A 25,962-nucleotide genomic window follows, 5' to 3' on the forward strand; every position below is an offset into this window, starting at 1 on the left:
TGGGAGAACGGATAAGGGTTGACATCTGTGCAATGGGAAAAACACCAGTGCTTCTGAAAGGTTCAGCTAACTTAGCTCCACTACTGGCTCAACGTTGGGGTCAAATTCCAATTATCTCCCCTTCCCCAGGAAGTGCTCTGTGCCACCCAAAAATATTTCCCCGAAGGTTACACAACCCTCAGGAATAGATATTTGAGAGGCAAATCGCACTTTTAGAAGGGGAGGTTGTAAAAAGCCACACACACTCACATGCACGAACCAGCACGGCATTAGTCTGGATTTACTTCCTCCATTGCACTGGTGTTTCATTGGTCAGGATGTCAGTCAAGGAGTGGACTGAAGAGAGAGTTCGTTATTTTTCTCTCTTCAAGATAATTAAGAATAGATAATGCTGGAATGTAACAAACTGAAAGCAGCTCAAATATTTCTCACACTGCTGTTTCAGAACAAACACGAAACCCATATGAATTAATTCAGCATTACCTGTCTGCGCGGCTGCCTGTCCCACACCTCCCTGATCCTCCAATTCATTTTCTTCTACTGTCAGGGAAAAGTGAAAAAAAAATAAAATAAAAGATAAGTACCTTAACACATTCCACACATATCATTTTGCTACCTTCCATACTTAAGGCCACCAATGTCTTCACACCATGAAAAAGAGAAACTCTGTCTATCACGGGATCAACTTTTAAAGGAGCACAGCTTTAGAGAATCACAGTCCAACAATTTGTCTACAAGCTAACCAGCTTTCTGGACAATCCAGAAGATGTTGTGAAATCTAAACCAAATCACTTTTCTGCCAGATAAGTGTCTTTGGCTGTATTCTTGCTTGAAAACTCTCCTAACTTTAGCAGCCACTCATTAACTATGACTGCTTTCTCAATGTCTGATTTAAAAAAATTAAAATTCACACCCACCCACCTGTCATTACAGTTCTCTTGTAATGACTATACTGTTGACACTCCAGCAACCCTGCCATTAGGGTCAGTTGCACTGCAGCTATTCACATAATTTACATTTGGCAGTAGCATCCAAGTCAGGCACCAGAGCAAATTGTAGGGGAGATACGTGATAAAAGGAGGAAAGTGGCAATATTACTTTAAAGCAGAGCTTGACAAAACCCAGGCACCTAGACATTTAACCATTTATTTGTTTGTTTCTCATATTTATATACCACCTGATGCGTGTATCTCTAGCACCTAGACTAGGATATTCAGAGGTAAAGGTAGATTTGTCCCAGACCATCCTGTTTCTTTTCTAAGTATGTTACTTGTAAAGGGGATAAAGAGAAACCCATTTACCATTCACTCCACAACGTCCATCACTGAGTCTAGTAATTTTGTTCAGTGACCATTGTCTGGCTCCTACATTTTTGGGCTGGCTCCTAGTTTCAAAGGATATTTGTCAAAGTCTGCTTTTAACACAAAGCTCTTCCAACAAAAGTCAAGTACTCTGATCTGAATGGACAGTTGAAAGAGTGGGCCTCTTCTCCCATTCCAAAGGAAAAGAAATCTTAGAAATGTTATGTTTATCAGGCACCTTGTAAGTAGAAGTTACAGAGCCAAGATGGATGGATTAACAACTCCTTGGTAAAAACGCACAGTTGCTTGGTCAAATGTTAAGCCTCACAGGCTGAAAGAGATACCAGTAGGCGTTTGATAAGGCACGTATTGCACACAGGCATCATTCATTAGGAGGCTGTTCATACGCGCAGCCAAGACTGGGATAAAGAGGCCAAGCCCACTCTTGACTGCGCGTGTGAACCCGCGGGAACCAACCAGCTGCCGGTGGCACCACATCAGCAAACCATCTGTGGAGCCAGCTTCTTAAACAAGGTTAAGGGAGCAAGTGCTCCCTTAGCCCTGGTGTTTTGTTTTGTTTTTAAAATCATGTGCAGCACCGGCTGCTTTTAGCCAGTGCTGTAGCAGTGACAGGCACCCACCCATCCCTGTGGGGATCCCCACAATGCACTGCACACTCACACAGTGCATTATGGGGTTTCTAGAGCCCAGGATGACGCATCCTGGCCCCCGACCCTCCGCTCTGCCTGGGCCAGTGGAGGATCATCTGGGTATGCGGGGAGAGGTCATCCGCAGAGGAGGTAAGTTTAAAGCAGCCTTCCCTGCCACCTGCCCTCAAGCCCTTCTCACTGATCGTGAGGAAGGGTTCTATGTCTTACGGCTCAGAATAACTGTTAAGTTGTAACATTATTTTAGTTGCTCCGACAAAGAAAAAATTGGAAAGGGGAATAATCTAATGGTAAGGGAGAGATGTAGAGTATGGTCAACAACAATTAACAATCTGAGCCAACGCGCTGTCGTGGTTAGAGCACTGGACAAGGACCCGAGTTCACATCCCCATTCAGCCATGATACCAGCTGGGTGACTCTGGGCCACTCACTTCTCTCTCAGCCTAACCTACTTCACAGGGTTGTTGTGAGGAGAAACTTAAGAATGTAGTACACTGCTCTGGGCTCATCAGAGGAAGAGCGGGATATAAAATGTAAATAGATAAGATAAGATAAGATAAGATAAGATAAGATAAGATAAGATCTAATTAGGGGGTTCCACTCTTGAGATTCATCTTTAAAGTCAATTCTAGAATCTCAGAAAGGACAGAAAGGGCATCGACTTCATCTCTCCCAGCAGCACACACACTTCTGGTCAGGGTAGGGTCTACTCAAGTACCTTACTCTTGCCTACCAGATCCATAAGTTTGTGATATTGCAGAATCACAGGTAGTTACATGTTGTTCAAACCCATCCTCATCCATTGCATCCACTATCACAGAAACAGAGCAAGCTGCCTTATACCAAGTCTGACCATGTATCCATTTAGCTCAGTGTTTGTCTACACTGACTGGCAGCAGCTCTCCAGGGTTTCAGGCAGGGGTCTTTCCCAATCCTACCTGGAGATGCTGGGATTGCAAAGCAGATGCTCTGCCAGTCAGTGGGCTACAGTCCTATATCCCCATCTATTCAAAAAGAAGGAAGCAGTAACTTCTTTTTGAGAAATCCCAGAGCTTCTCTAACAAGAAACATCACACAGAGGAAAGATTAAAGTGGCACAAGAGTAAAGGAACCACCTATTTAGGGTTTTGTCTTCTCGTAACAAACAGAGTGAGGAGAGCATCTCAGTAATGCAATCTTTGTGCCAGACATCTTCCTCCATTACTTGCAGCAACTCCCTCTCAATCTGTGCTCTGAAAATACTGTCCAAGAAGGCTGGGCAGCCTCTGGCAACATTTACATAACTAGCATAGTTCCTATTGGCTCCATCCAAAAGACTGGAAGAGGTATGGAGAAAAGGAGTAGTATGGATCAATCATCTCCATGCCCTCAAAGCGAGAGCAACTCCCTAAGAAATTCTACAGTCTCAGCTGCCACATGAGGTTGCTCTCTGGCCCTTTATGATTGGAGTGCCTAGGCAAAAAACACAGCACACCTTCCTACAGGTACAAGTGAGGAAAGCTGCCTCCAGAGATCAGGCTGTCACAAAGTCCTCACTGCATTGGTTTCTCAATCAAATTCTTCCCTTCAGAAAAACTTAGCATAAATAGGGCTGTTCCCATGACCATAAACAGGGTCGGAGGGTTGCCCAACCAGGGAAGAGGACACTGTTCCCTGCAACAGGAAATCCCAGATGTTGTTGACTACAACACCCAGGATCTTCAGCTACAATGGCCTTTGACTAGGAATGCTGGGAGTTGAAGTCAACAACATCTGGGATTACCTGTTACAGGGAACACTGGTCGAGGAGTCAAGTGTACTCCTGATCAGCGGCCGTGTGTTTATATTAAGATCAAGGTAGGAGAAAGGGCGAGTTACCATGTGGGAGCCAGGAGCTGGGAAGGACAGGCATGGCCAACCTACACTCTGCCCCCAGTATTTTATGAAGGATGGATGAAAGGTTGTTTTACCCAGCTTCTTAGCCCCACACAATATTCTCCTTTCCTCCTACCTTTATCTTTGTAAACATATGGCCGCCAATCAAGAGTGTGTGTACCTCTCCTACCCCAGCTGGGCACTCCTCCAACCCTGTTTATGGTCATGAGATCAGCCCTATTTGTCAAACAGGGAGACCCTGTAACATGGACAATACCCCCAAACAAATATTTTGAATCTATCAAAATGGATCTTGCTTTCTTGCTGATGGCCAAATGCATGAGAAGTTTTTGGTCATAATTGTAGCAGTTCTGCTCAGAAGAGAATTAATTTCACTTCCTTTTAGCTACTGTATGTAATACATTCAGATTTTTAACCAGACCTAAAATTCTCTCTGCTTCTACTCCTCCCCTCAATATTGTGTGGCATGCTTAATGACAACTTGTAATTCTTTAAGAACATAAGAAGAGTGCTAGAGCAGCCAACCAAGCCCAGCATTCTGCTTCCTGCTGTTTTTTCTCATCTCTGGGAAGCTGATATGTAGGGCACAAAAGCAGCATTCCTACCCTGCTGATGCCCTCCAGCAAGTGGCATTCAGAAGTATACTGCCTCTGAATGTGGAGGTTCCACACAGCCATCATGATGTAGACCACATGCACCCCCATGGATTTGTCCAATCCCCATTAAAAGCTATCCATGCTAGTTGCGGTCTTTAAGGCAGGCTTGTTCTCGCACTGTCATGGGGCAGTGTGGTCATGTCATCAGATGGTGACATGACCACCATCAGATGGTACCGAGTTGGGATCGAGAGCAGTACTCAGTCCCAAAAGGTAGACACTTACCAAAAAAGGCAGGCTGGTGGTGGCAGGTCCACAGAAGGGAATACACGGGGTGGGCAGCGATAGCAGAGCCACCAAGGCTGGCAGCAGGAGGGAACGCCTTCAACTTCATTACATCCCTTGAAGGCACTCCAATCCCTTTGATCATTTTGGTTGTCCCTTTCTCTGCCTTTTCCATCTCTTGTCTTTTTTGAGATTGAGGTGACCAGTATTCCAAATATGACTTCATCACAGATTTGTATAAGGCCATGATGACACAGCTTCCCAATAATCCCTAGCACGGAATGTGCCTTTTTCTTTACCTACACCTTGATGTAGGGCAACAGTTGACTGTGTTGGCATGGAATTGCAGAATGTTTTGCATTTGCTTTCAGATTGTATATATATGGGTTGTTGGGTCTTGGCCGGGAGGCACTGCCGGACTTGGTGTGTTGCTAGAATGAGGGGGTTCGCTCTAGCAACCTTCCTCTCCCTTTCCCAAAAAGATATTAACAATCCAGAAATTTTTTTATACATACAATTTACTAGGAATTATAAAAGCAAACTAGACAAAGCAAAATATAAGGAACAAAAACATTAGTTTTAAAAGATTTGAGATACTTCTCCAAATTTCAATAATATAAAAGAAAATAATTAAGTCCTAATGCTTTAACACGTTAATTTCAGTGGTTTAACACATCATAAGAGTCAAGATGAGAGACTGCTGGGAAATAATTCAGATTAATGGCAATTTAGGCACTGATTAGTTTGGCCAAGAAGTCAGTTTGGGTGTTTTTCCAAGCAGCCATCTTTGACGAAGTCAATGGGACATTATTCAATGATATTTTGTGATGAAAATTAAAATCTGTTGCCCTAGATACCAAATCCTTTTAAAAGCCCAAATTGCTCAATAATCAAGTGAGCTGGTCCGACAATGAGACAAATTCTTAATAGCAACTGCTGTGGTATTAGTATCCTTCCTGTGGTGACGGATGTGCGCTAGGTAGAACTTGCTAAGATCAATTTAACCTTTATGCTTATTTTCCAGATTTGGCCTATGAAAGTTACTGAAGCTTGGCACAAGAACAAAAGAGTATCAAATATCACCAAAATATAGATAACTATTATAGGTGGTTGCTGTGTTGACTCATCAGTGTGCTCTCCCTTAAGTCATTATTCTGCCACCCCAAAACTAATCAAGATTGAACAGTGACACTAGTAGAGCTTATTCCCATCCAAACCCTGGGAGCAGACATATCAAAGTAAGAGGACGTGGGACCACATGAGCCAACAGATAGTCTTATGTTCAACACCAAGTCTTGTGAAAAATAGTGGCTATTGAATGACACATTCATTTTTTTCCACAAGACTTGGTACTGTTACCTTTGGAACTTTAAAATTGCACAACACCCCTGGTTGAAAGTTTACTCAGACACACAATTACACACACACACCCTAAGAAACCTAGTCTTCCCCTAGCAACTGTTTGTGTGTTACAATCCACACTGTAAGGAGATATAGGTGCAGACCACAACAAATTTGCACAGTAAACTCAGTACTTCACCACAACAAAAGGGCACAAAATTGTAGCTACAGCTAACAAAAACATACCCCAATGGAACTCAAATATTGAAGCACTGGCCAACACTGTTAAACAATAAAACAGAATGCCTATAAGCAATTCAGTCCACAACAGTCAACTAATCACTAGCACCTGCTAATCAACCACACCAAAGGCTGCAGACTGATAGGCCTTCATCCATCATATCATAATGCCATAAGTCTGCCTGAAGCCAAAGAATGGCTTTAGAATTCCAATGTGTTCCACAGTACACAAGATGGAAGTCAGCTAGGTGCTGAATAACTGCCTTTCTTTCCACCCAAAACAAAAGAATTACAATTTGATCTCTTCTTTGCTCAGGATACTAACGTGATGAAGATTGTGTCCAGTCTTCTGAAAGGTTTAAAATCTGTGAGCAGATGCATTGCTTATGATCTTGGAGACATAACCAGCAGATCTCCTTTTGTATACTAACAAGGAAAACACACATACGCAAGATCAGTTCAAACAATTGTTTTCCCCCTCTACTGGATTAAGTGCCTATCCTGCTGCCTTGCTACCACACTCCCATTAAGACCACCACTAATTAGTGGTCTATTCAAGAGGAATTCCTTGTTCACCATTTAATATTGCTTATACAAAGCTGCTTTTAAGATTTTGCAAAGTTTCCCCCACTCCATTACTTGTGTTTTCCCCTATGAGACCGAAAAAACAGTGCTAAAAGGAAAATATTACAGAGAAACATTTCAGCACAAAGCAACAATAATACAGTACTATCATTGGCATTAATAGTACTATCAAGACACAGATAAGTCTGGTTTAATCATGGCCCCACAGAACATTCAAGAGCTTAGGGCTCACACGTTCCCCCTGTCCTTCACACCAAGGGGAGGGGAGTTTAGAACAAACAGAGATATGCTGTAACATCCAAACCCAGCAAATGCTGCCTTTTCTAAAAAGTGTTTGCAAACAAACCAGAATATGAAAACAGGACCTCAGATTCATATCATGGCTTGTTTGCAAATTCTGGTTAGAACAGGCCTTATCTTCACGTCACATCAAATCTCTGTTTCTTCTAAATCAGAAGCAAAAGTTTAAGTTTTTCTCTCAGCACGCCAGAGAGAGAAAGGCTCATGAACGTTACATGAAGCCACGATTAAACCTTGATTTTGCATAAATCATATCTGCATCATTCTTGAATACCTGATCCCTATGAACCACAGTCAAAAGCGGGCCAAAAAAGAGAAACCAATTCTGGCCAAAAGGGGGAAACCATTATTCTGTGTGAATCACAAAGGGGGAAGCCATGATCTGCAAAGGGAGTACATGAATTGCAAATAAGGAAATATATATGAATTGCAAACGGGGAAACCACAATTCTGCATGAATGACATCTGCATCACTCTTGGAACACAAGATCCCTGCAAACCCACTAGAGGCCACTTCCCATATCTAAATTCTACCTGGTGACAGTCATAGGACCAATATAGTCACAGCAGAGTTCCCCAATCCAGGAGCAGACTTTTGCCTATTGGTTGGCTTCAGTATCTGATAGCATGTAGAGGGAGAGAGCCCCTGTGCAGACACTCCCTTAGGGATGCTAGCTATGAATTTGGAAGGACCTCTGAAGTTGTGCAAGGGTTTGAAAAGGCCAAGAGAAAAAGATTCACTGCATTGCCTTCACTCTGCGAACCGACAACAGATTCTCACAAATCATTAGGCCGTCTCTTTAAAAAGGGACATGCTTGTTGTTGCTACTGTACCATAATGAAAATAGCCCCATTGCAAAAATATGCACTGGAGGCTTAATAAGGGAAAGAATGGGTAAATACAAAGCTGTAAGAACACAGTGAGAATGTGCATTTACACTTAAGGCAATCCTTTATGGGGAACAAAGGCTCTGGTTTATTGTATTTATGCTATTACAAACTATAATAAAAATAAACGCTTTGGATAATTGAAAAAAGTCTATTTTCTTTGACATGAGGCAGGTTAATAAATTATAAAAAGATACCTACTGCCCTGAATGACTGAGGTTCTTTTCATCTTGTTAAACAAAGCAAGAGAAGCTACACATCCCAAAATAAACTATAAAACTAGATTGCTATTGATTTAGTACCCTTCCTAAAATGCTTTCCTTAAAGAACGTGAAACAAAATAATTCTAAAACAGCAACAATGGCGGGGGGGAAGGGGGCACTTGGTAGAAGAGCAGAAAAGGTTTTGACCTCATACAATTGTCCACATTATTTTGCTTGTATTTTGCATTTCCTGCAGTTCAATAAATAGTTATTTTATAAAACCTCCTATGAATAAAGATTAGAAGTTCCTTGGTCTTTTCACCCATCTTACCCAAGTCTTTTCCCACAAGAATGACAACTTTGCAGAAAAAAAATGCATTCAATCTGCATGTTTGAGTACTATCAGCAGACAAGAAATAGAGACACTAGACATATTAGCATAATCAATACACAATTTACAGAGCTACCCAGACAGAACAGAAGTTATATGTGTATGCCATTATTTTAGCATCTCTAAATTACAGTAATTTCTGGAAGGATCTCTATGCATTTTCCCTCTCCCACCTGTGCATGTAAAGCTAATAGGAAACACAGACTGCACCCCCTGCCCCCTACAAAGAGATAAGTGTCTCTTTCTGCAACATGTCTTAAGAACCAGAACAGGAAATATATGTTCACTCTCACTGCTTACAGGAAGTTCAATAGGAGATGAGAATATTTTGCTACATCGTGCTGTTTAAATCAGGTTCTTGATGGTCAACTGATTTAAGTCAGTCAACCTACAACTGACTTAGTTCAGAGTTTCAAGTGCAGCTTAACTAAAGGATCAAGCACCCAAGTAGAGCAGACTGCAAAAGCCGGTCCACTCAGACCCAGTGCAGGTATAATCCACTTGATCCCTTAACCACGGACAAGGGATCAAAAGAGGACCTCAGGACTGCACACTGGGCCAGCTCAAGGCTTGGGATTCCCCTCCTACCTGAACATCTTCCAAGATATTCCCCTCAGGGGATGGAGCCGCTCTGGGAAGAGCAGAAGGTTTCAAGTTCCCTTCCTGGCTTCTCCAAGATAGGGCTGAGAGAGATTCCTGCCTGCAACCTTGGAGAAGCCACTGCCAGTCTGTGTAGACAATACTGAGCTAGATAGACCAATGGTCTGACTGGGTATATGGCAGCTTCCTATGTTCCTAAGGCTCAGGAGAAACTTACCTTGGCAGTGCAGTCTGGGGAGGCAATAAGGGAACTCTCTTGCTGTTCCCTCTAGGCATCTTCCCCAACATCCATAAATGCGAAGCTTCCCCTAGAGAAGTTTCCCCTAGTAACATAAATTACCAACCACTGAGCCTCTTCTCAAAATTAGTGAGAAGGGCTCCAGAGTGGGCTGCGGGGAAGGTAGGTTATACTTACGTTCCCTGCAGACAATCCCACTGGCAGTGCTGGGCGCACTCCCCGCACACCCAGATGATTCTCCGTGCACCAGGCAGCAGGGAGGGTCGGGGGGCCAGGATGTGTTGCCCTGGCCCCTGGAAATACCATGATTCGCTAAGTGGCGCGGGGCCCATCATGGTGATCCTCCTTGCCCTCATCAGGCTCCCGGCAGTCTGGAAGCCACAGCTGCAAGCAGCCACCATTGCCAATTTTTAAAAAATGAGGTTAAGGGAGCACTCGCTCCCTTAACCTAATTTTGATGGATGGCTACTTAGGCAGGTTTGCTACTGTGAACTGGGCTGGGCTTCCTTAGCCCAATTTTGCACATGCGTGTGAATAGCCTCGCTGGCTTAACCATCATTAAGGTTTAAGCTATGCTGACATTAACCATGGTAAACATTAAGCATTTTTGTTATTAACCAAGTAATTGAAAACAGCTTCAAATCAGGTTTAGCAGTGAAGCTTCTTGGCATGAATCATGGAGGTCATTCACACAATCGAAACTGTGTTCCACCTGGGTTTGGGAACTGTGTGTACTCCCAATTTTTGATTGTGTGGAAACAAGGTTAGAGGAAAACCTGGGTAGAAGTGATTGTGTGGAAGCAAGGTTAGAGGAAAACCTGAGTAGCTTTTTCTCCTACCTTGCTTCCATACAATCACTTCTACCCAGGTTTTCCTCTAACCTTGTTTCCACACAATCAAAAACTGGGAATACACACAGTTCCCAAACCCAGGTAGAACACAGTTTTTGATTGTGTGAATAACCTCATGGTTATTTGAAATTAACATTCAGGGCTCCAGGTTTAGGGCATACTCTGGCAATCTGAGCCTTAGAGTCATGAGAAAAGGAGCCTGAAATGGTAAGCTGCATTAACAGCCAACTAATTATTAGCACATGGAAGACCCCACTATTGTACTAATGGTTGCTAAAGGCTGGAATGGGATGTAGAGCAATTCCAGCTGCCAACTCCATTTATTTCCTCCTGTTTGTTACCTGCCCAGAAGATCTACCTGGGACAGGCATTAGCCCTGCTCCCAATCAGTAAGTTCCATTCTGGCCTGTTTGAATTCAAAGTCTCTCTTCTTATAATTTTGTTTTTCTTGCTAAGATATTTTAATTGTGATGCATAGCTATGACAATGGATGAGACACCTTCCCCACTTAAGTGTTAAATAAGCAAACAAGTTTGTGTGTCCTGGTTTGGTCGCTTTATTTGAAGGAAGAGATAACGTATGGGGGAGAATTGCATGGTTGCTGTCTATTGTTTCAAATACCAGACAAACATACACACTCTCAATACATTCTGGAGGGCAAGATAAGGAAATATATGATGGCCACAATACAGCTGTTATTAGGACATTTTTTGCACTGCTTGAATACAAGAGATAGAGATTAGAACGTTCTGCTTATGGTGTGCAACAAACTGCAGATTCCTGTATGGTCTGAAAAGGGCAAACTGTGGTTTAAGCACAAACTGATTTCCACAAACCAGTCTGTGCTATTTGAATGAGAGACGGGAATCTGCAGATTTGCTGCACATCAGCAAGAATAAGATTCTTGTCTACTTTCCTTGCATAGTGAAGAAGAGGAGAATGAAGGACATGAGCCCAAGACTTGTGGCCGGTCATGCCCATAACAAAACAGTTTCATTTTTTGTTACATTTGAGCTAGGCTGCCATTCAAATCTCCATGTACATTCTCATATGTGCACAACTCCCACACAAACAGGTTCCAAATTCTTGTAAAGCTCTTCCAGTATGTTTCTTGATGTACTCAACTGATTAGATTTTAAATAGTTTGCTTAAGAAATGTTATCTAGATTTCAAAAAAAAAATTTCACCCAAACACTAACAGTTCAAGACTAACAGTTCAAAAAACAACCTCATTACATCGAATCACTTGAGAGTCAGGGCAGTTTAGGCTCCAAAGGGATCGAAATTTTCCCCACCAGATTGCAGATTAGGCTTCATATGTCACTGCATAATATTTCTTTCATATCTACAGCATTCACTGGACCAAGTACTGTCTCTACACAATCCCTTTCATAAAAGAAAATAATTAGGGATGCAAAATAATAAATATTTAACCATTAAGATCAGTTTTATCATTAAGAAATCACATTAAATAATTAAATGTTTTTAAAAGGATCTGGAAAATAAGTTAGTGTGATCTAGAGAGAGACTAGCAGGCAAGATCTTTGCACTACCGCCTGTTGTACTTCCAGCAAACAGGGAACCTGCACTGTTCTGAAGCAGCAAGACAAGAGTTCCACATTAATTACGAATATTCATACCTTACCAAGTTCTGCCTTCACACCTTTTATCTGGAAACCTGACAAACAGAAGGCCTGAGTCATTTGCAAATCTGATTTTTGATGCTGCCTCTAATTTGCAAAGCAGCTTTTAAAGTCCCAAATACATGAGATAGAACTACTGCTGTGTGTCAATAAGCTGGGGGTTTAAATAAGATGGAGATTTTGGCCAAGAACTCCATCATCAGAGGTAAAGTCCACCACTTCTGTACAATCTTCATTCAATCAGAGTTTAGGGTGGGATTACACTGAAATAAATGAAGAGCATACAGCAGAAGCACTAATGACTTGTGCCCCTACTTCTAGACCAGGGCTACACAACTCAAATGCCCTGGTGGGCCAGAACCATCCACAACTTGGTGTGCAGGGGCCAAGTCAATTTTTAGCACCTTATTACATTAAAATTAAAAATATTATTAGTTACGTGTGGATCTATTCTCCTTGTCAATGGACCCAAGGTTTCAACCAAGGATAGTGGCCAGAGAATAGGTCCTGTCCCTGCTCAGTCAGTGGGGGCCCTGGAGTGCAAGCCAGCCGCAAACAAATGCCAAATCCTCTCATCTCCCTAAATTGTTGTTGCTTTCAGGCTGCAATGCTAGGCCTGCTTGCAGGGGAGTAAGCCTCACTGGGCACACCATGGAGCATATTTCTGAGAAAGCATGCAAAGGGTGGTGCTATAAGGCAGTTTCCAGCTCCTGTATTGCTGCAGGATATCTGGGAGCCAGTAAAATAGTCACTGTGGGCCGAATCCAGCCCCCGGGCCTTATGTTGTGCAAGCCTTTTCTAGACCTACTGAGCAAACTGTACTACTACTACTACTACTACTACTACTTATAATAATGATAAATAAAAAGAAATTTCTAAGACTAAAAAAATCAAAGTAGATCAACAGTACTAATTTCAGGATATTTTAATATTCCTCTCTTCTCTCATTCTTAAACTTTCAAAGTCTTTTGTACACACTAAGTCAACAAGAATTTACTTTTTCTAAGCATTCCTACTTGTTCACTTGCTTATAAAAGCTTGTAAAATCTATGACCATACGACAACTCAGTACAATTCAAACACTCTTTGCAAAGACTGAGGATGTCTTTGCAAAGATAAGTTGCAATCTCAACATATACTGAACTGCAGCAAATCCTGTATCCTTCAGTTCTCTGAAGAAATAAATTTAAGAAGATAGTCATCTCATAGCGAATTCAAATTATAAAAAGACTTTGAAATGCCTTATGAACCAAGGATACATGTAATGTCACAACAATTGCAGTTCTCACTCGACAGGCTGACTATGTGGAACTACTATGATCAGTGTCCACAAGATGACTCATCACAAAACCGCCCTGAGCCATCTTTGGAAGTGCGGTATAGAAATCGAATAAAATAAAATAAAATAAAATAAATAATAAAGCACATTACCACTTCTCACTACAGGCACTTTGTTCACCATACAATTATGACAAAGATATCAAATACAGTGGTCCCTCGACTTACGAAGATAATCCGTTCCGAACGCACGTTCGTAGGTCGGAATTTTCGTAAGTTGAAAAGCGCATCCACGGAGGTCCGGAAACATTCGTAAGTCGAGGAAACCGCATCTAAAAATTCGTAGGTCGAGGAAGCCGCATCTAAACTGGCAACGACTTCCAGTATTTTTTGTCGTTCATATGTCAAAATCTTCGGATGTCGAGTACTTCGTAAGTCGAGGGACCACTGTAATATGATTGGGCTGTTTCTTAAAATGTGAATATACACACACTGATTCAAGAAATTACTGAGGTCAGACTTTCCATAAGTTAAGAGCTGTTAGTGAACAACCGGGTCCAAACGCTATGCAATCTGTGGGCCATGAATATATTCCAGTGATCACCACTATTTGTGCAGCCTAAGGCACACACCCCTTTGTAGGGGATACACTCCCCATTTTGCAATCCAGACCAGCACTAGCCCTCTCAGCCCCAGCCCCTGGCTTGCCTCTCTTGCATTTTCTCAACGGGAGGGGGGCAAGAAGAGGAAGAGGAGAGCGAGCGAGCGCAGGAGCCCTGGCAGCAGTGGGAGGGAGAGGAAACCAAGGGTCACCAATGTGGTCTGTGCGGACCACCAGTGCACTGTGGGCCATGTAATGAAGAACAGTGGTGTATTCCATACATTCACTGTGTTGAATTTCCTCATATTCTAACATCTGCTGCATAAATAAATAGAAAAAAATAACTAACAAAAATATGTGAAGAGGAAGAAAAGTTAAGAGTTAGTCTTAGGGTCTAAAAGGTAGACTGAATCCCCATTTGCACATTATGCTGAACACTCAGACAACAATGTTCAGTTATTATAAGAGGTTGTACTTGTGTACGGCCTCTGAAAATCCCACAAAAGTCCTGCCCAGTGTGTCAATCACACACCCATCTATACACAAGTTACAGCCTCCATCTGAAGCAGCATACATGATGGTGGGTGCTTCTATTACACTGGCAGGCTCAGGCACCAAACCTGCCAATCACAAAAATGCCCACCATCACACTTAGCATTCGCCGTTTCAGACAAAGGCTATAAGTGTGACAGCCCCAGCAGGGGTGAGTGAGTGAATGACACACTGGGCAGGACTTCTGTCAGATTTTTAGAGGCTGTACATAAGTACAACCTCTTACCACATCTGAATAGGGTTTGAATGTACACAGGTGCAGATCTGTACAATTATGTTGAATACAGGTACAGCAGTACACTTCCTATCTCCATCATGCATTTGAGGGACCTGTTCACTTTTAACATGAATGCAGGCACAGTCATTTACACAAAACCCTTTATGAGTATTCAAACATCTGTATAGTCCTACAAGATAATGTCTGAATAGGTCTTCAGAAATCTGCATACAGTATTTCACAGTAACAACAGCCCTATGCACATTATGTTCAACATTCATATAAGTGTACAGTTTATACAGAAAAAGAGCTGTACACAAGTACAGTCATTCATATGTCATGTTAAACGCAGGCACAGCAGCACACTTACTATCTGTACCATGCATCTGAGGGGCCTTTACTACCCAGGTTCACTTCAAAATGAATCCAGGTACACAAAAGACATAGAGAAGGACTATAGTGAAATATTAAAGCCAGGGTGTGAAGACTCCATCTATTTGGCATCTGTAACTGGCAACCCACACTTAACAGTACACCTTCAACTGATCGGCATTCAGCTTATTCTTATCACTTCCCCCCCTCATTCTTATTAAGATCTAAATCATGAATAACCAATCTGGAGTGACAAGAATCAACCTGAGAAAGACGTTGAGGGAATTTTATTGATTTATCATATTTTAGTACCGCCTGATACGTGCATCTCTAGGCGGTGTACTTTTGCCAAGCTCAATGACGTCATCTTGTAGTAAGCATTAATAATTTGCCATCATCATTAATAATATGACCACCTTTAATGGTCATAAGTGCTGTGAGCTGTACTTACAGTCATCGTTGAAAGGATGTACCCAAGACAAAAACATAAGCTGTCAGAGTCAGGCTCCTAACAATCATTAACAAGCGTTTGTACACCTAGTACAGGTTTAGATCAGTATTCCTACATCACACTATTAAATGTGAAAGTGCTTTAGAATTCTTATTAGTTAGCACTAAACCTCCACAAGAAACTTAAGGCAAATTTATTAAGGAAACAATCCACTGCCCCAATCTAACAAGTAGCGGCTTAGCTAAAACAATCCAGCCAATTCACAGTTAAAATGAAGTCTGAACCCAGCTCTCCTAGGGCAAGACATGCAACACAGAGGATGTTAGGTATGCTCAAGTCCCATGGAGGAAAAGAAATGGAATTTTAAAATACAGTTAAACACTATGTCCTCCTTCCCCCCACTCCCTCGGATAGGAAGGACATAAGCAGAACTAACAGTCTCTAGATTCTGCACAAACATTCTGTTCACTGAACCACATGAACTGAATTTGATCATCATTAGGGCTTTGAATGAATTAAAAACATATCTCAGGCAACTAACTATTACGCTTTTAACCAAACTGTAAATTAATTCATGGAGAATACAATGACTCAATAAAGGGCATGTTTCAGGTTGCTGAATGAACCAATCATGGAAATGTCACATTATTTTGGAATAAAATTTTTAATGCAATTGTTTGCAACAGCAGCACCTCGGAACCAAAATGCTTTTACAACACACTCCTTTATAAGAGCCACCTTCAATAAAATTAGACCAACATTTTATATCTACAATTAATCTGCAGACACAATGTAAATATAGACATGCTGCCATGTTTCTTTCCCCTCCACCCCCTTGCCTTGCACTGTTTCTGTACTGCACTTCCACCACAGAGGCTGAGCATACTAGCCACTCCTCTGCACCTCCTAACCCCTCCCCTGCATCTTCTGGGCCAGCTGGGGGGGGGGATACATGGCAGCCCCCTGCAACCCGCAAAGAGCTTTCTTTGTGCTGGCTGGATGCTTGCTTTTTCCTTCTTCCAGCTTTGCATTCTGGACAGGACGAGGGAACCTTGTGTGCTTCCCCCACAGCTGGCCCATAAGATAAAAGGGAAAGGAGTGTGGCCAGCATGCCCAGCCTCCGCTTTGGTGGGGGAGGAATGCAGCAGAGGGGAAGCAAGGCAGTACCGGGAGAGAGGGGGGCACCAGCACACAGTGGAGTGGGATAAGAAGATAAGAACAAGAGACTAGCCCTGTTGGATCAGGCCCAAGGTCCATCTATTCCAGCATCCTGCTTCCCCCAGTGGCCCACCAGATGCCTCTCAGAAGCCCACAGGCAAGAGGTGAGGGCATGCCCTCTCTCTTGGCTGCTGTTCCCCTGCAATTGATATTTAGAGGGATCTTGCCGCTGAGGCTGGAGGTGGCCTACTGTTACCAGACTACTAGCCATTGATAGACCTGTCCTCCATGAATTTAAGCCCCCTTTAAAGCAGGGTGGATTTGATTTAAATCAAACTAATTTAAATCACGATTTAAATCACGATTTAAATCACTAGCAGGGTGGATAAAAATAAAAAAAATCTGATTTAAATCAAAAATCCAATTTAAATTAAAAAAATCCGATTTTTTGATTTAAATCTGATTTTTTTGATTTAAATCGGATTTTTTTAATTTTTATCCACCCTGCTAGTGATTTAATCATGATTTAAATCAGTTTGATTTAAATCAAATCCACCCTGCTTTAAAGCCATCCAAGCCAGTTGCCATTACCACATCCTGTAGCAGAGAATTCCATAGATTAATTACGCGCTGTGTGAAAAAAGTACTTCCTTTTGTCGACCCAAAATTTCCTGGTCATCAGTTTCATGGGATGACCCCTGGTCCTAGTGATGGGGGGGGGGAATCCCTCACTCTCCACTCCATGCATAATTTTATCCACCTCTATCATGTCTCCCTGAAGTAGTCCCTTTTCCAATATCTATCTATCTATCTATTGTTAAATAAAGGTGCTCCAGGCACCTCATCTTGACTGCCCTCTTCTGCACCTTTTTCAGTTCTACAATGTCCTTTTAAAGATACGGTGACCAGAAGTGTACGAAATACTCCAAATGTGCCTGCACCACAGATTTGTATAAGGGCATTATAACATTAGCATTTTTACTTCCAATCCCCTTCCTAATGATCCCTAGCATGGAATTGGCCTTTTTCACAGCTGCCACACACTGTGGACAACACTTTCAATGACCCCAAGACCCACCACGACCTCAAGGTCTCTCTCCTGGTCAGTCACTGACCGCTCAGACCTCATCAGTAAGGCTTGGCGGTCCCCCTGGCCCCGACAGCCCAGCTACACTCGTTCCCCCCTTGCGCCATTGTCCCTCCCTGCCTGCACTACACTTCCCAGCACTCCATACACACTTTTCAAGATGATGCGGGTGCTCAAGTTAGTTTAGTTTTAGTTAAAGTAGCCTCCCAGCACGGGGTAAAGCGCATACTGCATGGTGAGAATGGCCATTTCCACATGGTGCCACAGGGACTGTGCAGAGTATTCAGATTTGGCCAAAGCTTCACACAGGCCCAATAAACAATATGTTAGGGAGCCACAATTAGGGTTGATGAGAAGTGAGAACCACCACTGCCCCGGGCCTTACAGTGAAGAACAGTGATCTAGAAAATGCAGCTTACCTGCATGATTCTGCCTTGAGTTCATACCAGTTTATTTATGCATAACTTTGGCTACAATTGGCAGCTTGTATCTTTCGTTGTAATGGGAAGCCTGCTCATTCTCTTGACAGGGCTTGGGAGAAATAGTTTCCCCACTGCATACTTCAGTTTGGATGCCGACTCAAGATTACCTTAACCACTCTGTTGTAACCACAATCAGGATAGATAAAGAGTGGCACATTAGTGGGATTTTTACTCACTTGTGCAATAGTTTCCTATGTTTGAAGCAGGCATTCATATTTGCATCAATGAATATAAAGACAGACTGAGTTACATAGTTATTTCATATTAACACAGGGTGTATATGCCCTTACTAGCAGGTTTAAGGAGTGCTGCAGCCAGATGGTCGACTGTATTTTGGCAAAGAAGGCTGGGCTCCTATGCCTGCTGCTTCAATTTTTTTAGCTTGGTTTCCACATGCACACACATAACCTGTTCTCTCACCATAGCCCTGTGCAGGTGTTCTAATTTACCCATGTTCAACCCATTCATAAACATGTTGGTTCTGGTTTTGTTTTTTTAAAGAGTCATAACAAACCCTCATGTTCGGTAGTATGTGCATTTGTCATAATGGCAATCATGATGACTTTGTGTTGAGTCCTACATTTTGGAACCAAGTTCGAGGATGCTGTACTCACTCCATGCTCCTTTGCCCTGCAAAGGCCATTAGCATGTGTCCTAAACATCTGATCTGTTTCAATTGGCTAGTGGGGCTGCGAAACAATCCTTTATACCTTTATTTTGGCAGAGCACTATGGAGCACAGCAGGACTTGTTTATGTGCATACATGCATAGGATCAGGCTTGAAACCCCCTTTTAGTTCCCTCCTCTTAATATTGTCTCATTTTAAAACACAAAACAAGCATCGGTTAGAGCAGGGGTTCCTAAATGTGGGTTCCTTCCCAGTCGCCAACTTGTTTGTCTACGGATTAATGGCCTTGGCCATTGTGGCTATGGATGATGGCAGTGGTAGTCCAACAACTTCTGAAGATGCCAGGTTGGGAATCTCTGGGTTGGAGAACATGAACCACTGTAATCCAGCTCTGTGGTCTGGCTGCCCAAATCGTACATGGATATGTGCCATGACATGTACAAATGGCAAACAAAGATGCATAGAACCATTTATTTGAGGTAAAACTGGACAAAGGATCTTGTCAACATGTATATCAGGAGTGGGCAACCTTTCAGAAGTGGTGTACCAAGTCTTCATTATTGTTTTCACGTGCCACATCCCTCCTGGAACCGCACCCTCATGGCCCTGATTGCAGCTGGAAGTTCCCCTGCCTGCTCCTTGGCCAAAACAAATCCTACACTCCTGGAGGATCTCCACTTGTCCACCCCACCCCACCCCAAATTTGCCATTCCTGGCTTTTTCCTACTGAGTGCACCACGCAAAAAATGGGGAGGGGACAAGCAGCTGAGCTGCTCCAAATGCAAAAACCAACAGATAGAGCATGGTAGTGGCAGTAGTCAGGTTGGTGAGAGCTAAAGCACGGCTGGACCAGGCTGCTCAGATGGCTGTGCCTCTTCCACAGCAGGAGGGAGTAAAGAGAAAGCCTGGCCATCCCCTAAGCTGATCAAAAGACAGGAGGAAGAGGACTAGCTGCATCTTGGCACAGAGGATGATAAGCCATGCCAGGTTGGCTGGGCAGAGAGAAAGAAGAGCAGTCAGAAAGGTGGAAAGGGAGAGACCTTTCAGCAATGTAGGATTTTTTTTTTTGCCAGGGAGCAGAGAGGGGAACTTTCAGCCTCCATTGGGGTAGCTGCCATGGGGCACAGCTCCAGGAGGGATGTCGTACCAGCCTGGCATCCTCCAACGCCTTGAGTGGTGTATGTGGCGTGGCATGGCCAGCTGTGTGTGCCACTTCTGGTACACATGCCATAGGTTGCCAACCCCAATGTATATTTTGTAATTTATTTATTAAAAGATTTAATATACTGCCCAATCCATAGACTCAGGGCGGTGTACAAAACAAGAACAGCATCCAAATTTTTTAAATTATTGTTTAAAGATTTAAAGGGCAAATGCCTGGCGGAAAATAAATGTCTTCAGTAAGGTTTTAAAGGCTCAAAGGGAGGAGGCAGACCGAATCGGGGTATGGGAGGGGGTTCCAAAGTGAAGGGGCAACAACAGAGAAAGCCCTTCCACAGGCCCTAATACCATGGACCTCTCTGAGACCAGGGACTGAAAGGAGGACAACATGAGACATACAGACATTCGTATGTCTGTATGCTGTATGTAACCAAAATGCTGTATGTATGCTGCATGCTGTATGTAACCAAAATGCTTTTACAACACACATTCTATACAACTGACATATAGACATCCTTTGTTACACTATACAGATGTTCATAACAAACAAGCATTCAGCACGATGCCTGCAAAGAGCTCATTTGGTGAATCAACAATTACTCACAGCTGAATGTGTGAACGGCCTCTAGTATGAAAAATATTGTTTGAAGAGATATGAATCTATGCTTGTGATAGCTCTTCTACAAAGGCAAGTTATTGCTTAATCTTACAGTCATCAAGTAATTTATTTTATTTATTTATTTTTACATTTCTATACCGCCTTTTGTTAAAAACAACCCCAAGGCAGGTTGTTAATTAATATTTGAGTCTGAACTGAGAAAAACATCTATACTTCTACACCAGCTAGTCCATGTGTTAATAATGATATAATCTTGTGAAGCAGTATGGATCAATTCTGTTCTGCACCACTAACACAACAATTGCCTTTACAACAAACACCCCACACACAGTCATTGTCACTGCACACCTGTACCTAGTTGTCAAAAGCATGAAGCCAGAAGGTATCTCAGATCGGAAAGATACCCCAGAATAAAATCTAGTAATTCAGCTAGCCAGGGCCAGATGATTAAAACACAGGCCTGGTGAGGTCATCATGCAGAACCATGGTTTAATCCCAGTTCCATGTAACATTCTTAAGCATTGGACTTGCATGCTCCCTCTCCCCTTCATGCACAAAGGGAGCACGGGAGGGGGGGGACACCTGCTTATTATCCTGCTTTAGAAGAAACCAGCAGGACTAGAAGCAATAAGCTGAAATTACAAGAAAGTAGTTTCAGCGATTAGGATAGAAAATTTCCTAAAGGTAAGAGCTGCTGAACAGGAGAAAGTCTGCCTCATGCAATGGTGGACTCTCCTTTGAAAACCTCTAGCAGAAGTTGAACAGAGGCTGGGTGGCTTCCGGTCAGGGATGCTGTCGCAGATTTCTGCACTGAGCAGGGAGTTGGGTTGAAGACCTCCAAAGTCCCTCTCAACTCTAAACTTCGCTGGTCTGGAGAGGAGAGCTGGTCTTGTGGTAGCAAGCATGACTTGTCCCCTTAACTAATCAGGGTCCGCCCTGGTTGCATATGAATGAGAGACTAGAAGTGTGAAGAACGCCATAAGATATTCCCCTCAGGGGATGGAGCCGCTCTGGGAAGAGCAGAAGGTTTCAAGTTCCCTCTCTGGCTTCTCCAAGGTAGGGCTGAGAGAGATTCCTGCCTGAAATCTTGGAGAAGCTGCTGCCAGTCTGTGTAGACAATAATGAGCTAGATAGACCAATGGTCTGACTCAGTATATGACAGCTTCCTATGTTCCCTATGGTTTTATTATAGGGGATTCGTCATACGGCCTGAAAATGGCAAATTCCTAAACTATGCTCAGAACAAACTGAGATGCACATCTGGTTTTAAGCCATGGTTTTTAAAAAATCAATTTTATGCCATGTTAAATAGCAGAAATCTTCTTCCCCTCACACACAAAGGAGAGCACATTCTGGGTATTGTATGGTGATGGATATTGCTGGGTTTTGCAAAGATGCAAACCAAATGGTTTTAGGCCATGTTCAAATCCTTTGAGTGGGGGCTTGAGTTGCACACTTCATGGCCACTGGTAGCATGCCAGCCTAAGTTAGCTTTGATTAAGCTCAATTGAAATCAATGACACTATAGTTGTAATTATAGGTATAGTGAGATGGATTTGTGACCCACATGCTGACCACACGGTGACTTGCCTGCCTGTTGCGAAGGTTGCAGATATCACGCAGCGTCTAGATAGGCTGTTAGGCAGTGCTGGGCAGGAGACAGCTGTCGTGGTGCACATCGGCACCAACGATGTGGGAAAATGTAGTCAGGAGGTCCTGGAAGCCAAATTTAGGCTGACAAGTAGCATATTGAAGTCCAGGACCCCCAAGGTGGCATTCTCAGAAATGCTACCTGTTCCACACGCAGGTACAGTGAGACAGGCAGAGCTGAGGGGTTTCAATACGTGGATGAGACGTTGGTGCCGGGAGAAGGGGTTTAGATTTGTTAAGTACTGCGATACATTTCGGGGCAAGCAAGGCCTGTACAAAAGGGATGGGCTGCACTTGAACCAAGATGGAACCAGACTGCTGGCGCTTAAAATCAAAAAGGCTGCAGAACAGCTTTTAAAATGACACCTGGGGAATAGCTGACAGGAGCTGGACAATATCTAGTTCGGCAAACGCCATTCCTTAAAGTGCGAGGGTGGAGAATTTCTATAAAACAGAAGCGGACAGAGCAGAACTACATAAAGAGCAGACAGAAGGCTGTGCCAGCTGGGCAAAGAGCCAAAAGAAAGATAGCATACACCAAGTGAGAGATTCAGCGTATAGGTGCTTATATGACAATGCCAGAAGCCTCTGAGCCAAGATGGATGCGCTGGAGTGCTTGGTTGCTAACACAGAAGTATATAGAGTGGGCATAACTGAAACATGGTGGAACAGTGAGAACCAGTGGGACACTGTTATCCCTGGATATAAACTCTACAGAAAGGGCAGGGAGGGGCGCCTTGGAGGTGGAGTAGCACTGTATGTCAAAGTAGAAAACCTAGGTGGACTGGAGTCCTCCACAGAAACCCTGTGGGTGACAATACAAGGCCTGAAAGGAAATGTGCTACTGGGACCGTGCTATCGCCTTCTGGATCAAAACGCTGACAGTGACTGGAAGTTGCAGCAGGAAATCAGGGAGGCATCAAGGAGAGGCAGGGCAGTAATAATGGGTGACTTCAATTACTCACACACAAAATGGATAAATTCACAGTCAGGTAATGACAAAGAGGTAAAATTTCTAGATACGTTGAATGACTGTGCCCTAGAACAGTTGATCTTGGAACCAACCAGAGAGAAGGTGACCTTGGACTTAATCCTGAGTGGCACCCAGGACCTGGTGTGGGATGTCAGTGTCATCGACCCTTTAGGGAACAGTGACCATAGTGCCATCAAATTCAGCATACATTTGAGGGGAGAATCACCAAAGAAGTCCAACACAGACACTTTAAATTTCAGAAGAGGAAACTTCTCCAAAATGAGGAGTATGGTGAAAAGAAAGCTGAACGGGAAAATCAGGAGAGTCACTTCGCTCCAGAATGCATGAAGTTTACTCAAAACCACAATACTAGAAGTCCAGTTAGATTGTATACTCAAAAGGAGCAAAGGTACCACTAAGTCCAGGAAGATGCCAACATGGATAACAGGTAATGGAAGCCATAAAAGGGAAGAAGACTTCCTTCTGAAATTGGAAGGCCTGCCCAAATGAGGAGAACAGAAAGGAACACAAACTCTGGCAAAAGAAATGCAAGGTCACAATAAGGGAGGCAAAAAGAGTTTGAGGAACATTTACCTAAAAGCAGCAACGGGAATAACAAAAACTTCATTAAATACATCAGATGCAGGAAACCTGCCAGGGAGGCCGTAGGACCACTGGATAATGAGAGAGTGAAAGGGATTATTAAGGAGGATATGGAGGTTGCAGAGAAGCTAAATGAGTTCTTTGCATCTGTGTTCATGGCAGAGGATATGGAGCATATACCTGTTCCTGAATCAGGATTTTCAGGGATGGAGCTAAAGAACTGAATCAGATAGAAGAGACAAGAGATGATGTTCTAAACTGTCTGGAAAAACTAAAAACTAGCAAATCGCCAGGGCCAGATGGCATCCATCCAAGAGTCCTCAAAGAACTCAAATGTGAAATTGCCGACCGCCTTGCTAAAATATATAACTTATCCCTGCAATCAGGCTCTGTACGGGAGGACTGGAAAGTAGCAAATATAACAGCGATTTTCAAAAATGGATCCAGGGGCGATCCGAGAAATTACAGGCAAGTTAACTTAACATCTGTTCCAGGAAAATTGATGGAAAGCATCCTCAAGGATAAAATTGTAACACACATAGAACAACAGGCCCTGCTGGGAGAGAACAAGCATGGTTTCTGCAAAGGAAATCTTGCCTCATGAACCTTTTGGAGTTCTTTGAGAGTGTCAACAAGTGTGTGGATAAGGGTGATCCAGTTGACATAGTATACCTGGACTTCCAAAAACTTTCTACAAAGTTCGTCATCAAAGACTCCTGAGAACACTTAGCAGTCATGGGATAAGGAGACAAGTACATATGTGGATTGCTAACTGGTTGAAGGACAGAAAACAGAGGGTAGGGATAAAGGGAGAGTTTTCACAATGGAGGAAGTAAGAAGTGGGGTCTCCCAGGGATCTGTACTGGGACAAATGCTTTTTAATTTATTCATAAATGATCTAGTAGTAGGGATAAGCAGCTAGGTGGCCAGATTTGCAGATGATACCAAACTCTTTCGGGTAGTGAAATCCAAAACGAATTGTGAGGAGCTCCAAAAGGATCTCTCCAAACTAGGAGAGTGGGCGACAAAATGGCAAATGCAGTTCAATGTTAGCACGTGTAAAGTGATTCACATTGGGGCAAAAAACCCCAACTTCAAGTATACGCTGATGGGATCTGAGCTGTCGGTGACTGACCAGGCGTGGGATCTTGGGGTCATGGTGGACAGCTCTTTGAAAGTGTCAACTCATTGTGCGGCAGCTGTGAAAAAGGCCAATTCCATGCTAGGGATCATTAGGAAGGGGATTGAAAATAAAACTGCCAATATTATAATGCCCTTATACAAAACTATGATGTGGCCACACCTGGAGTAATGCATACAATTCTGGTCACCACATCTAAAGAAGGACATTGTAGAACTGGAAAAGGTGCAGAAGAAGACAACCAAGTTGATCAGGGCCTAGAGCACCTTTCTTATGAGGCAAGGCTACAACACCTGGGGGTAATTAGTTTAGAAAAAAGACGAATGCGGGGAGACATGATAGAGGTCTATATGATCATGCATGGTGTGGAGAAAGTGGATAGAGAGAAATTCTTATCCCTCTCACATAACACTAGAAGCTGCAGTCATCCCATGAAATTGATTGCTGGGAAATTTAGGATCAACAAACAGAAGTGTTTTTTTCACACAATGCATAATCAACTTGTGGAATTCTCTGCCATGAGATCTGGTGACAGCCAACAACCTGGATGGCTTTAAGATGGGTTTGAATTACTTCATGGAGGAGAGGTCTATCAACGGCTACTAGTCGGAGGGCTAAAGGCCACCTCCAGCTCCAAAGGCAGGATGCCTCTGAGTACCAGTTGCAGGAGAGTAACAGCAGGAGAGAGGGCATGCCTTCAACTCCTGCCCTTAGGCTTCCAGCGGCATCTGGTGGGTGACTGTGTGAAACAGAATGCTGGACTAGACGGGCCTTGGGCCTGATCCAGCAGGGCTTTTCTTATATAGTTAGTAATGACTAACCTAAGCCCCACAAATTTCAATGAGACATTGAGGTCATTCACACAAACAAAAACTATGTTCTACCCAGGTTTGGAAGCTGTGTGTTCCCAATTCTCAGTTCTGTAGAAGCAAGGAAAGGGGAAACCTTGGGTAGAAGTGATTGTGTGGAAGCAAAGTAGGAGGA

At 43.1% G+C, this 25,962-nt stretch overlaps 1 protein-coding gene across 10 annotated transcripts in view; it reads right to left on the reverse strand.

The window, feature by feature from the left end:
• The window catches only part of ZNF521 (zinc finger protein 521), a 438,900-nt gene that overhangs the window by 401,300 nt on the left and 11,638 nt on the right, over positions 1 to 25,962 (reverse strand). For 5 of the 10 annotated variants that reach the window (XM_053246827.1, XM_053246823.1, XM_053246819.1 and 2 more), the window contains one exon: positions 484 to 540. The exons of the other annotated variants lie outside the window; for them this stretch is intronic. Coding sequence is in view for 4 of the 5 variants with exons in the window: in XM_053246823.1 (XP_053102798.1) it covers positions 484 to 540 (57 nt within the window). In the remaining variant the exon portion in view is untranslated. The remainder of the gene's footprint in view (positions 1 to 483; positions 541 to 25,962) is intronic. 10 annotated transcript variants of the gene reach the window in all.

This window comes from Hemicordylus capensis, chromosome 4 (genome assembly GCF_027244095.1).
Source record: "Hemicordylus capensis ecotype Gifberg chromosome 4, rHemCap1.1.pri, whole genome shotgun sequence".
Classification (NCBI taxonomy): Eukaryota; Metazoa; Chordata; class Lepidosauria; order Squamata; family Cordylidae; genus Hemicordylus; species Hemicordylus capensis.